General features: G+C 46.3%; 1 protein-coding gene across 1 annotated transcript in view; it reads left to right on the plus strand.

Moving 5' to 3' along the window:
* LOC119975918 (glypican-1-like) overlaps nucleotides 1-14,892 on the plus strand; it is a 235,008-nt gene that overhangs the window by 85,095 nt on the left and 135,021 nt on the right. Inside the window, 1 exon segment of the mRNA XM_038815863.1 lies at nucleotides 2,038-2,196. Within this exon segment, the coding sequence (XP_038671791.1) occupies nucleotides 2,038-2,196 (159 nt within the window).

The raw sequence follows: 14,892 nt of genomic DNA on the forward strand, positions 1-14,892 counted from the left end.
TTCACAGTTTGTGGTGAGATCAATTGTCATTTCCTCACCCTTCTGAATGCAAGTTGTTGTTGTTTGAACTCTGTAAATACGCCAACACTTTGAAGAAGAAATAGAGCTTTATTTACACACCCTTGCACAACCTTTTGAACAATCCAAAGCATTCAACAGCCAATGAAGTACAGTCACCGTTTGTAATGGGGAAAATATGGCAGCCAATATGTACTCAGCAAGCCCCCGCAATGACCAGATATTCTGTTTTTGTAATGTTGGCTGAGGGTTAAATGTTGACGAGGACACCATTAGAACCTCCTTGCTCTTCAAAACAGATCAGGGGGATCTTTTCTATCCACCTCAGAGGGCAGACTGTCCATCACCCCCTCAGTACTGCACTGCAGTGTTAACCTAGAGTTTGTATTCATGTTCTTGGAGTAGGACTTGAACCTACAACTTTCTGAGTCAAAGATAAGAGTGTGATCACCCCAGCTACGGCCAATACAATATGATTGGTGCTGTGCTAGCTTCAAGCAGTCAGTGCAGAAGAGGACATATACTTGTAAGAGCTATCTGAATAGTCCCACTCGCCCTCTCTTTCCCCAATGCCTTACAATTTTTCCATTTTAAGTGTTGATCTAATTCTCTTTTGTAAGTCACCGTTAAATCTGCTCCCACCATCCTACCAGGCAATAAGTTCCAGATAATAACTACTCGCTGTGTTTTATAGCTTCCTTTAACCACCCCTTCGCTAAGGTATCCGAAGCGTTCCATGAACCTGCCTCCACCACACTGTTAGGCAGTGCATTCTGGACCTTAATTACTCGCTGTGTGAAAGAATTTCTCCTCATGCTGACATAGCTTCTTTTGCCAATCACTTTGAATCTGTGCCCTCTCCTCTTTCATGAATGGGAACAGTTTCTCCTTATCTACTCTGTCCAGGCCCACCATGATTTTGAACACCATGGCGATATGGTGGCACAGTGGTTAGCACTGCTGCCTCTCAGTGCTAGGGACCAGGTTCGATTCTGGCCTCGGGTGACTGAGCAGTTTTCACATTCTGTAGGTTTCCTCTGGGTGCTCCGGTTTCCACCCACAGTGCAACGATTGCGGGCTAGGTGGATTGACCATGCTAAATTGACCCTTAGTGTCCCAGCGATACGTAGGTTACAGAGATAGGGCGAGGAAGTGGGGAATAGGTAAGGTGTTCTTTCAGAGGGTCGATGGGCCAAGTGGCCTCCTTCTGCACTGTAGTGATTCTATGGAAGAGAACTCCTCTCAACCTTCTCTTCCCGAAGGAAGACAGTCCTAACTTCTCCAATCCATCTTCATAAATGAAGTTCCCCATCCCTGGAATCTTTCACGTCCTTCACATCCTTCATAATGTGTGGCAACCAGAACCGGATTCAATACTCTAGCTGGGGCCAAACTTGTGTCAATATAGGTTCCTTGTTCTTGTACTCTGAGCTCTACGAATAAAGCCTAGAATACTGTATGCTTTAGTAACTGCTCTCTCCACCCCTCCTAGCACCTTCACTGATCTATGCATATATACACCCACGTCTCAGAATTGTACCCTTTCTTTTATGCTGACTCCCCATGTTCTTCCTACCAAAATGAACCACTTCACATTTCTCCACATTAAACGTCATTTGCCACCTTTCTGCCCATGCACAATATGCCTATGTCCTTTTGAAGTTCTGCGCTATACTCCTCACAGGTCACAGTGCTTCCAAGTTTTGAATTTTCCACAAATTTTGATGTCAAAAAGGGAATTTGACTGTTGTCTGAAAAGGAAGAACGTTCAGGGTTACAGGGAGAAGGCGGGAAAATGGCACTTAGCGAATTGTTCATTTGGAGAGCCGGTGCAGACACGATGGGCTGAATGGGCTCCAATTATGACAATCTGCGATCCTGTCAAGTTTCAATGGGCCATTGGGAGATTACATTGGTGAAAATTTGGAAATGTTTTGGGAAGGCCTTTAGTTGGTAGCAAGTTCTGCCCTCGCCACCAACCTTCGTTTTTTTCAGATTTGGATGTGTTTTGTGTTTCAGGAGAGCACCTGCGGGTCTGCCCACAGGGTTACACCTGCTGCACCAGCGAAATGGAGGACAACCTGACCAAGAGGAGCCGCAGTGAGTTCGAGGCACTCGTGAGGAACGCTAGCCGTGCGGTGCAGGTGATGCTCACGGCGCAGTACAACAGCTTTGATGGTAAGTTCTGGACTTGCTGCCGGTTGTCCTGATCTTCAGGAGTGGCCGAATGGGCCAGGCTGCGGGCATGTAGGGAAGAAGGAGACAGTGGCTTCCTGCCTGGGATATTTAGAGCAAGTTATGCAGGGGTGACGATGTGGTTGGGAGAAGGCACGTCAGTGTTTATTATTGGAAGACTGACCTAGGTTTTCAGTTCTTACCTTCAAGCTGAGGATCTTGAAATGGCAAGAATGAAGTTGGCACAGCTGGTGCCATGCATTCTCCCACTTCTAGCCTCTGATGCAACATTAGTTTGATGATTCAAGTCGTCGAAAGGAACTCCTGGGCACCAGAGGTTGTCATTAATGATTATTTGTGGCAATTTGCTGCATACGAATGCTGCCCTGTACATATTGACTACTGCCTGTGATCCATTCAAAGAGTCCGGATGATTTCTGTAGAGAAGTATGGATATCCAGGAGTGAGTTACAGGCCAGTACATAATCAAGGAGTTTAAATTAAGAAAATAATTTATATTGTTCCATCAAGACCCAAAGAATGTCTCTTACCACTTCACCACCAATTCATTTCTTTTTCAAGTGTGGGCTTCCACCTTCTTCCGTAAGGAAAACGATACAAAAGTTTGAGGTCACGTACCAACCGACTCAAGAACAGCTTCTTCCCTGCTGCCATCAGACTTTTGAATGGACCTACTAGGCAGCACTGACAATAAAATGATTGAATGAGTAGAGTAGACAGTCAGAGACTTTTTCCCGGGTGGAACAAACCATTACAAGGGGACATAAATTTAAGGTGAATGGTGGAAGATATAGGGGTGATGTCAGAGGTAGGTTCTTTACCCAGAGAGTAGTGGGGGCATGAAATGCACTGTCTGTGGAAGTAGTTGAGTCGGAAACATTAGGGCCTTCAAGCGGCTATTGGATAGGTACATAGATTACGGTAGAATGATGGGGTGTAGATTAATTTGTTCTTACTCTAGGACCAAAGTTCATCACAACATCGTGGGCCAAAGGGCCTGTTCTGTGCTGTATTTTTCTATGTTCTATGTACCTCGTATTAAGTTGATCTTTTCTCTAGATCCTGGTTATGACTGTAACATTACATTCTGTAGCCTCTCCTTCCTTCCCTATATACGGTATATGTTGTCTGTATAGCATGCAAGAAACAACACTTTTCACTATACTATTACATGTGACAATAATAAATAAATCAAATCATCATAATAATAATCACTTATTGTCACAAGTAGACTTCAATTAAGTTACTGTGAAAAGCCTCTAGTCGCCACATTCCGGCGCCTGTTCGGGGAGGCCGGTATGGGAATTGAACCCGTGCTGCTGGCTGCATTCTCCATTACAAGTCATCTGTTTAGCCCACTGTGCTAAACCAGCCCTTCACCATTGGATGAAAGCTGCAAGTAGTGTAGGAAACAGCAAGCTTCCGCAAATAGGACTTTGTCAAGGTGGTCCTTTTCTGGTGGGTTTGGTTTGGTGATGGATGTAGGAAAGATCACACCAACTCCCTGTCCTTCAGAAAGGCGTGTGCTCGGATCTTCGTCCATCTCATCAAACAGTTAGGGCTTTGGTTCAACAGATGATCTGAAAGACGGTGACTCCCAATAGTGCAGCACTTTCTCAGTCCTGCACTGGAGCGGTGGCCTGGATTATGAGTCCTGTAGTGGGACACAATCTCCTGACATTGCTCTCTGTTCATGCTTCGGTGTTTTAAAAAAATTTGTTTTTGAAATATTTTCGACTCTCCCCAAGTTTGGCTCCTCGTTTTCTGATCAGCCATTGGTAGCTGGATCACACTATTCTGCTGGGTTTGTGGATGCAAACCCAGAGTACAGAGTGGCACGGAGTACCCAGACTTGGGTCAACATAATCATGTGGTTCCTTCATAGCAAGAAACTAGATCATTACACATCACCACCCTCATCAGACCAGTTTGCGATCATCGCTGGCACGCACTGCTACCCATTTTTCAAACTGGCATGGCAACAAAAGAGTGGATGCACAATGCTATCATGTTGGAGAGTGGCGCAAAGAGACTTTGCTTTTCCAAAATCAGAAGATGTAAAGGCCGCGATCGAATGGAAACGTTTCTAAGTGTCATTTCAGGTGGGCTTGGCTGGGAGTTTCTCCCCGGGTTTGGCTATGTCGGCGGGCTCCGCACAGCTCTCTAGCCACACTTTGGATTGGGTGGGGTTACTGGGTTATGGGGATGGGGATAGGGATAGGGTGGAGGTGTTAACCTTGTGTAGGGTGCTCTTTCCAGGAGCCGGTGCAGACTCGATGGGCCGGATGGCCTCCTTCGGCACTGTAAATTCTATGAGATTGGATTTGTTTATTGTCATGTGTACCGAGGTACAGTGAAAAGTATTTTTCTGCGAACAGCTCAACAGATCATTAAGTACATGAAAAGAAAAGGAAATAAAAGAAAGTACATAATAGAAAAGAAAATACATAATAGGGCAACACAAGGTACACAATGTAACTACGTAAGCACCGGCATCGGATGAAGCATACAGGGGTGTAGTGTTAATGAGTTCAGTCCATAAGAGGGTTGTTTAGGAGTCTGGTAACAGCGGGGAAGAAGCTGTTTATGAGTCTGTCCGTGCGTGTTCTCAGACTTTTGTATCTCCTGCCCGATGGAAGAAGTTGGAAGAGTGAGTAAGCCGGGTGGGAGGAGTCTTTGATTATGATGCCTGCTTTCCCCCGGCAGCGGAAGGTGTAGGTGGAGTCAATGGATGGGAGGCAGGTTCGTGTGTTGGACTGGGCGGTGTTCACAAATCTCTGACGTTTCTTGCGGTCCTGGGCCGAGCAGTTGTCATACCAAGCTGTGATGCAAGTAGATAGGATGCTTTCTATGGTGCATCTGTAAACATTGGTAAGAGTTAATGTGAACATGCCGAATTTCCTTAGTTTCCTGAGGAAATAGAGGCGCTGTTGTGCTTTCTTGGTGGTAGTGGGCCTTGGGTGGACCTGGTCAGATTTCTGGTGCTGTGTACCCCTAGGAATTTGAAACTGCTAACCATCTCCACCTCGGCTCCATTGATGCTGATAGGGGTGTGTACAGTACTTTGCTTTCTGAAGTCAATGACCAGCTCTTTAGTTTTGCTGGCATTGAGGAAGAGGTAGTTGTCGCCGCACCACTCCACTAGTTTCTCTCTCTCCCTCCTGTATTCTGACTCATCGTTATTCGAGATCTGGCCCACTAGAACATAGAACATACAGTGCAGAAGGAGGCCATTCGGCCCATTAAGTCTGCACCGACTCACTTAAGCCCTCACTTCCACCCTATCCCCGTAACCCAATAACCTCTCCTCACCTTTTTTTGACGATAGTCGTATCATCAGCAAACTTGTAGATGGAGTTGAAACCAAATTTTGCCACGCAGTCGTGTGTGTACAGGGAGTAGAGTAGGGGGCTAATTATGCAGCCTTGCGAGGCCCCAGTATTGAGGACTATTGTGGAGGAGGTGTTGTTGTTTATTCTTACTGATTGTGGTCTGTGGGTCAGAAAGTCGAAGGTCCAGTTGCAGAGTGAGGAGCTAAGTCCTAGGTTTTGGAGCTTTGATATGAGCTTGGCTGGGATTATGGTGTTGAAGGCGGAGCTGTAGTCAATAAATAGGAGTCTGGTGGAGGAGTCCTTGTTGTCGAGATGCTCTAGGGATGAGTCTAGGGCCAGGGAAATGGCATCTGCTGTGTACCGGTTGCAGCTGCATGCGAATTGCAGTGGATCAAGGTGTTCTGGGAGTGTGAAGGTGATGCGCTTCATGACCAACCTTTCGATAGTCATTTTTCAGGCACTGGAGAGTTTCTCTCTGGGCTAGTCCACACGTAGAATTTTTTTCATCACTGGGGAGCTGAACTTCCTGGCCAAATCGGCTCCAAGAGATCGGGCCACCATTTTGAAGCTTAACCCATTCCTCTGTGATCAGTCAGGGTCTTCTGTGAAGGTATTTGTGGTAGTCTCATTCAGTTCACAAGACATGAATGCCACTGAGTGTGATGTCTATGATGTTGTCAGTTTTTTTTTTCTCCACTGCATTCAGCTGACAAGCAAAGAATCTGCACTGACATGTATGCTGTTCAAGTCCTCAAAATTTTCCAAAGCACTTCACTGCTATATAATTACTTTGAAAGTGTCGTTGTTATTATAAAATGGGATATTGTGGAAGACAATTTTCATACATCATGGCCCCACCAGGCATTTGGTTGGGGGATAGATTAACCCCTGCAGCCATCCCAACCCTGCCCCCAACTCACGACACGTACGTACCCAGCCCAACTCATAGGGCAGGATTCTCCCATCCCCCAGCCACGTGTTCCTCAGCGGAGCACCACGCACTGGTGGTGGGATTCTCTCTTCCTGCCACTTTTCAGTGGGATTTTCCATTGAAGCCACCCCATGCCACCCGGAAACCTGCTGGCGGGGGTGCGCTGCCAGCGGGAACAGAGAATCCCAATGACCGGAGAATCTGGCCATTATATCCTGTTGGACTCTTGTGAGAGACTGATGTCATTGCGCATGCACTTGTCCACTGCCCCTCTAGCCTGAGGGTCTTAGTGACATTTGGCTCCGATTCTGTCAACACCATGTCCAAGTGGCCACTCTTTGTGCCTGAACCTAGACTGAGCATGCTCAGTGCTTGCTCGACAGTATAGGGAAAGTAAACATCTGTTGACCCACCTGAAGTTTCTCTTTGGTAGCCTTTGAGAGTTTTCCATCTCCTTGGCCTATTTAACCTTGCGGCAGCCCATCCCATTATACCACGTCACAAAGATCAGCTCTAAAGAGGAAGTTACCCAACATCCCAGGGCAAATTGCTGCCTGGATTGGATTGTGTGAGTCCTGCTGCTGTAGGGGGCTCGAGGCATTCTGGCCCACTTTGTGTTGCACTCGGTGAACAGTCTGAGTGACCCCCTAAAAGAAGAGATGACTGATGAAGGCCTTACCTGCTTTGGATGGCATGTTTGTTGGAAGCAGTTCTGGCAGATATTGAAGAAACTGGTGCTCCAGTTAGTTGGTGGGGCCAGAGCCAGTAACTCCACGGAATGAAATACAAACCCAAGTCAATACTCCGCAAACAGACAGGGCAACTGGTAAGACGATTCTGAGTTATGCAGGCCCCCTGGTGGTCCTATTGAGGAGGCGCCATGTAAAACATTAAACTTTCCTCTCTAGCAATGAAATCAAGTTTCAGGCTTGTATTCATAGAATGTATTATCATGTTCTCCAGATTGCTTTTGAGTCACAGTTTTCAGTCACAGTTAATACGTAAGCAGTTGGTATAATTAATGTACTCAATCATTTTTTTTATCCATTCATGGGATGTGGGTGTCGCTGACTGGGCCAGCAGTTATTGCCCAACCCTAATTACCCCTGAGAAGGACGAGATGAGCAGCTTTCTTGACCCGCTGCAGTCCCTGTGGTATAGGTACATCCACAGTGCTGCTAGGCACTGCAGGATCCTGTACACAGGTTATAGGCCGGACTCTGGTGGCGTTGGTTGAAGGGAGAATGTCGCACACACAGCATTGGGAAGTACTTTGGCCATGTTCAAACAGTGCCACGAGACCCTTTTCATATCCACCAGAAGAGACCAGTGGTACATTGGGTTAAGATATCCCATGAAAGACCATGATGTTGAACTCCCTGAGCAGAACACTTGATTGTTAACCAATACGATTCATACAATAGAATCCCTACAGTGCGGAAGGAGGCCATTTGGCCCATTGACACTGGACCGACTTTCTGAAAGAGCACCCGACCTAGGTCCACTCCTCCGCCCTATCCCTGTAACCAGATCGAAATATCTTTGGGAATTAAGGGGCAATTTATCATGGCCAATCTACCTAATTTGCACATCTTTGGACTGTGGGAGGAAACCAGAGCACCCGGAGGAAACCCAGGCAGAGACTGAGAGAGTGTGCAAACTTCACACAGTCACATAAGGCCGGAATAGGACCCAGCTCCTCGGCGCTGTGAGGCAGTAGTGCTAGCCACCGTGCTGCCCGCCCTTTTTGACTATTGTTACCGTTTTATGACTTTCCCTTTAAACCTTTGAAGGAACAAAGCCTTTGTGAAAATGATTTGATGACCTTCTGTTGGTTTATTGACAACGCTGAGGTGCAATGAGAGGATTCAAACAGACATCATGGGAATGAAAGAAAAATGAAGACTTGCTTCTTCTTAGAAAAGGCTAGCCAAGGCCCTTTTAATTGATGTTGTACCTGGTTCTTGATGCTCATGCAAGGGGCTGTTAGTTGGTCAGAGTTGTTCTGAGTTTACTCATGTTTCAGCTGAAGGCATCTATTTATGTTTTGACTGGTTCAGCATCCACTGTTTATCGCGAATAAGCAACCTGTCCTTATTTGATTGCCTGCCTTCAAATGGGATCACAAACAGGTGTTACAGTGAAGCAGTTGCCCCGTTTACCTGTATAGCCAACTCCAGAGGGAACTCACAACAGACCCTACACTCGAAAAACAAGTGAGGTGTTGTTCTGTCAGTCTGTAGACACAACAATGTCTGAAAATTAGTCCATAAGTCGTACAGCCTCCGAACTGATGTCATTTTGCAAATCATGTGTGTGCCAAGTTTCTTTGGGGAGAAATTAAGCTTTTCCTACTCACACGCTCTTTCCCCTTCACCCGATAAATATTTCCTTTTCAAATATATATCCAACTCCCTTTTGAAAGTTATTGACCCACAACTTTCTGATTTCCCAGCATCGCATACATGAGGTATCGCAATGATGTGTTGGTGAATCCCTTCAGGAGGTCCCCACATAAGTGTTTACCTGGCAATTGCCCAGAAGCGCAAACTTCCTCTGGGCAATTGAGCTGGGCTGGGAACCACCCGACAGAAGCAATTTCATTTGTTAACTTCAGATGGTTCTACCAGTTCTACCCTGATCATTACTCTGAAAGAGTCAAAGGGAAAAAAAAACATTTCTAACTCCAGGGTAACTATTTAAACCAGACCGAGCCTCACACAGGACACAATGTGCACTCATGCCACCCCCCTCCAGCGGATCCTCAACCCCCGAGCTGACTCACCCAGCTCCTCGGCTCAACCCAACCATTCCTTCCAAAACACAACCCACCCCCCCCCCCCCCGCCCTTCCTCGTCTCTGCCATCCCAGCCCCCTCCTGGTGTCCCGCGATTGTCTGAACCTTTAATGTTTGAAACGTACCTTCTCCCTTTAAATTGTCTCTAGTCCTGTGAAAGGGCCCCAGTTACTCCTTGTCGATGCACCTGAAGAAACGCTTTGCTGCACCTGTCTCCCCCAGCCTGAGTGAGGAACGTTGGGCGAGACAGGGGTGTTGGAATTTCAGCCAGGGTAAGTCCATCCAGAGTGGCAGTCTGCAGGAAATTGCCCCTCTGACCAAGTTACGGGCCAATGGCACTTCCACCACCCTTTGAGGTGATCTTAACTCTGCCTAAAAAGAAATTCCCCTCAGCTCCCCTTAGGTTCTTTTACTGATAATTTGAATCTGTGTCCTCTGGTTTGTGACCCTCCTTCTAATGGTAGCAGTTTCTCTGTTCTTCTCTTTCAAAAGTCTTCACAATTTTGAAGGCTTCTATTAAATTTCCACTTAACCTTCAGTGCCACACGGAGAATTATCACAGTCGTTCCACATAACAGGTCTCTCACCCTTGGTCCCAATTTACAACCTGTTTCAGACCTTGAGATCTTTCCTAAACGGTGGTGCCAATAGTAGAGACTCCATTTTAGCTAAGCGGCCCAACCAGTGATTTTGAAAGGTTTAGCATAACTTCCTTTCTACCATTTGCCTCGACTAATAAAACCAGGAATTCTATTTTTTTTAACCAGTTTCCTCAATTTTCCCCCTCAACTTCAGAACCGACAGTTAGTGAGTAAATAATTAAAACTTCTTTGTCAAGTTAAGGTAGAATAAGTTAAGGTACCACAAGGAATGACACATTACATAGGAACATGTAGTTGCATTCAAGGTAGAGGTACTGACGCATTTTGTGCCCACGTGTAGCAAGACCTGGGTAACATCCTGACTTGAATTGATAAGTAACAGGGAACATTTACACCATACAAGTGCCAGACAATAACTATCTTCAACGAGGGAATCGAAGTCCATCCTCCCTTGACATCATCGGATCTCCCATGCCCCCCACCCCATAAAAACCTGTCCACTATCTCCAAGGTACAAGTCAGGAGCGTAATAGAATGCTCTCCCCTTGTCTGGATAAGTGCAGCAATCAAGAAGCTCAACACCATTCAGGGCAAAGTAGATTGGCACCCCATCCACCACCGTCAACCTGAGGTGAAATTTAATACACTTATAAATAGACTTGTTCCTTGTGTGATTTTTTTTTCCAGTACTGTCTGTAGCTGGGGCCATGGAGGGGGTAGTGGTGCTAAGGCTAATTGCAGAACCCCCCACCCTCCTTTTTCTCCTCTTTATTTTCCTGAGGAAGGAGCATGGAAACTGTGTCCATGGAAACTGGGACCTCACAGTTCCTGGCTGCCATGATGGGGATCTGCTAACTTACCCAAGGGATGAGGCCTGCGGCAACTCTGCTCACCGCATCGCTTTTATCAAATGACCTCAAAGAGGGAAATACGACCATCCAATCTTTGAAGCATTTGCAACCAGTCTGTGGGTGACTATCCAAACACCCTCAGATGCCATAGCCAATTGACCGTACCAAGATATCTTATTATGCTACCCTCCCCTCACTGTAGTGACAGGTAGAGTTTTAGACAGTTAGTGATTTCAACTTGTGTCATAATTTTGGCTGGCATTGAGTGCCCCGATCATTATCTTTATAAAAGTGATTGAAGCTCATCCATTGCTTGTGTGTAGTTGAGGTTTGATCTTGATCTAGTTCTCCAAGCGCAACTACTATTGACTTCACCCCCACAGTCTCTCATCTCCCTGAAGATTGACACTTGACGTTTTATCAGAGCCAATTAGCCAGCTGGATGAAGAAGAAAGGGCTCCCTGTCAGAAGGCAGAATTCCTTTCTTCTTCCCCTCACTTTCCCTTGAAGATCTGCTTTGAATTCTCTCTCATCAGACGGCAGTGAATTTTCAAACACTTATTTCCCCTACATATAAAACTACCTCAGCAAGTCTGTGCAGGAGTTGGCAGCATTGTTAGAAAACATCTTGGGAATGGCTTGGGGCTGACTATATCAGACCTGTTTCTGTTGGTTTGGTTGCATGTTTGAAATGCATGGAGCTGCACGGCCGATTATAAGCTTCGATTGATCCTTCTAAACCTGACTGATGTGCTGCTGAGTAAATGTATTACACAGTATGGTAATGAGTAGTGAAGGCCAGGAAATGGCCCAGGTTTGATTCCCAGTGGAATTTGCTGACCTCACTTGGGGAAACCCTAAGGCTATGGGAGGAGAAAAATCAGTGAAGCATCCTGCTTCCAATTGCACCTTCGTGACTCGTTTGAAAAATGTGGCCGTTAAGTGGCAACTTGTTTGGTCTTGACTCCGATACCTTCCAAGCTGATGCTCACTGCCTTGGCTTATGTGAGGCGGTTGGCCACATGGTGAAGAACTGCACAAGCTTGCAGGTGAGCTGGCAAGGGCGGCATTGCTCCGTACGGGCTGGCTACCTGCAACTTTATGCCAGACACGGGAATGGAATGGCAAGCTCAGAATAGGGTCCCATCTGCCATTTCTTTTTTCTTTCTTTTTTTTTTAAATTTAGAGTATCCAATTTATTTTTTCCAATTAAGGCGCAATTTAGCATGGCCAATCCACCTAGCCTGCACATCTTTGGGTCGTGGGGGCGAAACCCACGCAAACACGGGGAGAATGTGCAAACTCCACACGGACAGTGACCCAGAGCCGGGATCGAACCTGGGACCTCGGCCATCTGCCATTTTTTAAAGGGCAGCCAGAGTTGGCTTGACTTGACAAAAGTCCTGGTCATTGTCTGCCCTTCCCTTCTCTCCTGACAGTGAGGAGCCTTGCATGGGCATCTTGGACCTTGACCCTAATGCACTTTCAAGCAGCGATTATTGAATTATGATCTGGTATGGGAATTCGAGCTGATTTTTTTTTTTTAGGTACTCTAAATCTTTTTAAAAATTAAGTAAAAGTAATTGGGTAGCTAAATAGCTTCTTGTTGAAGATCTTATTGAATCCATTTTAGCTATTGAGTTGACAGTGGTGTACTTTTGGTGCTCTGCTGTTATGGTGCCATAGGCCCTCGACATTGCCAACGTCAGTAGTCGTGAGCCATCTCATTGTCCATTTTCATTGAGCAACTCACCAGCATCACCAAGGTGGAAGAGTGTCGGAGATGATAATCCTTAGTGTAATATAGAAGATAAAGCACAACACTGTAGTGATTAAGTGACACCAAGATGGTTTTTTAAGATTTCACCTCTGCAGAGCCCATTATTGGCAAGGTGCCCCCCACAGTTTATCTTATGTACCCCAGCGGCCGAGGCAGATTGCTCGTTGTCTGCTGTGGTATAGGGATTGGATTATGTTTTTCTCTCCCCACAATCCATTTACCCTCAATGAACCTAGTGTATTATAGATGTGCGATGTGTGTGAGACTTTAATAAAGATGATTTTCTCCTCCCCTCAGTTGAATTCAGTGGGTAAATCACAACTTTAAATGAACCATTGCTGATCACACCCTCAACCCAGGAGCAATGGGACCTGGCTGAGGTGAAACAGCTTTATACAGACTACAGGATCAACCTTGCTGGACATGGACTTCTCAACTGAGCCAAGGGATAATCTCATGCTATCTGTTAGCCGTTGTTGCTGTGCCCTGTGCAGCTCTGAAGGAGATTCTTCAGTGCCCAATGGCTATCCAGCCAGCAATAAAACTTGACCCAGTGGAGTATTGGGTGCAAGTCATCAAACTGTGGCATATCACCAGCTAACTTTGTTTCTTTTGTTATGTATTAGCGGCTGGACAACAAACCCATTGTTCGGTCGCGACACGGCCAGTAGACCCGGGAGAGGCCTCTTCTGGGATTTACCCGGCTCGCCATGCCTCGCGAGATCCATCAGGACCCAGTTCTGGCTAATCTACATAATAAAGTGTTGCAGTCAGGCGCACTTTAATATGCACACGCCAGAGTTACCCAGGGCGCAGGATCTAACTCGCTCGCCTTGGAGACCCCGAGCGAATGTCAGTTAGCACTGGTCTACACAAAAGAGGCCCCAGGCATTCCTGCACTTGGGTGGGGTCACCCAGGGGATCGGGGGCCCCTGGGTAGCTGGGTTCTGGGCAGGGTAGCACTATGCTGGTGCTTTCTGGGCACCCTGGCATTTTGCCTGCACTGGGAATCGGGCCCATGGGTGCTCTGCCCCTTTGAGGAGGGCATGATGTGGAGATGCCAGCGTTGGACTGGGGTGGGCACAGTAAGAAGTCTTACAACGCCAGGTTAAAGTCCAACAGGTTTGTTTCGATTCATTAGTGATTGCTGTTGGACTTTAACCTGGTTTTGTAAGACTTTTACTTACTAGGTGGGGTGTGGGAGGCTCAATTACACCCTTGTAGGGGCACTGGGGGGGGGGGGGGGGTCTCGAGAGCGGGGCACCATTTTAAACTGGAGTTCTGCTTGCCAGTGCGTGAAACGAGACTAAGTGTATCCTTGATGGGGTGTTCCCTGCTGAGGCCCCAAAACAAAACAGAGTCCCGTTAAAAAGTGGGGTCTTTCTCGGCGTAGCAAGCACCGGGCAACACCAGGCTAAATGTGCTTGACGCGGGATTCTGTTTCATTTCTGTTAGATCGCGCCCGTGGCTTGTTGCTACCTTCAACACCGGGGGTCCACTCAATACAAACCAGACAGTTTGAGCACACTGCGACCCAGGACTATGGGAAGTTTTTGGAAAGCTGCCTTCACAGATTGCATCAAAAATGACTGAAAGAGAATGATGGATAATGAATCATAACTTCGTGGCATTTCAAAGTGATTCACGACTAATGGATTTTTTTGATGGATTTGTACAACCTTCCAGCAGGGAAGTTTGTCCATCAGTACTAAGCCAGATTTTTGAAAGAACTCTGAAATGAAAATCTCTTTCCCCATAGCCTTGCATATTTTTCCTTCTTAAATACATATTCAATCCCTTTGACACTTATTATTGAATCTACTTCCACCATGCTTTCGGGTAGTGCCTTCCACATCATAAAAACTTGCCATGTATAAATCATTCTTAATCTCTTCTTTTGTGTACTTTGGTTATTGATCCTTCTGCCAATGGGAACACCTTCTCCTTATCTACTCTAAAAGAATTTTGAACACCTCCATTAAATCTCCCCTGAGGAGAACAGTAGAAGCTCCTATAATCTCCACATAATTGTAAGTCTCCTTTGAAATGAAGGCAGTTGTTATGTAGGCACAGTTTTTTTGTCTGTCTAACATGGAGTCTCTCTCCTCATAGTGATTCTTAAACCTTGAGGCCTTGGATATAACTGAGTAGAGCCAAGGCTTCTGGACACCCAAATGTGTGCAGGGAGCTGCAGGAGTTTAACTAGTTAAAACCATGCCCTTTCCATTGCTTGCACACCTAGCACCATCCCAACTATTAGCCTTTGCCTGGGAGAGTTATCTGGAAGGAATTCAACTTATCGACAGGGCAACATAAGGTTGTCCGATAAATAGAGTCTTGAGTAAAGACTCGGCCCCTCAAGCTTGCTCCACCATTCAATAAGAT

The sequence above is a fragment of the Scyliorhinus canicula genome, chromosome 13 (assembly GCF_902713615.1).
Source record: "Scyliorhinus canicula chromosome 13, sScyCan1.1, whole genome shotgun sequence".
Classification (NCBI taxonomy): Eukaryota; Metazoa; Chordata; class Chondrichthyes; order Carcharhiniformes; family Scyliorhinidae; genus Scyliorhinus; species Scyliorhinus canicula.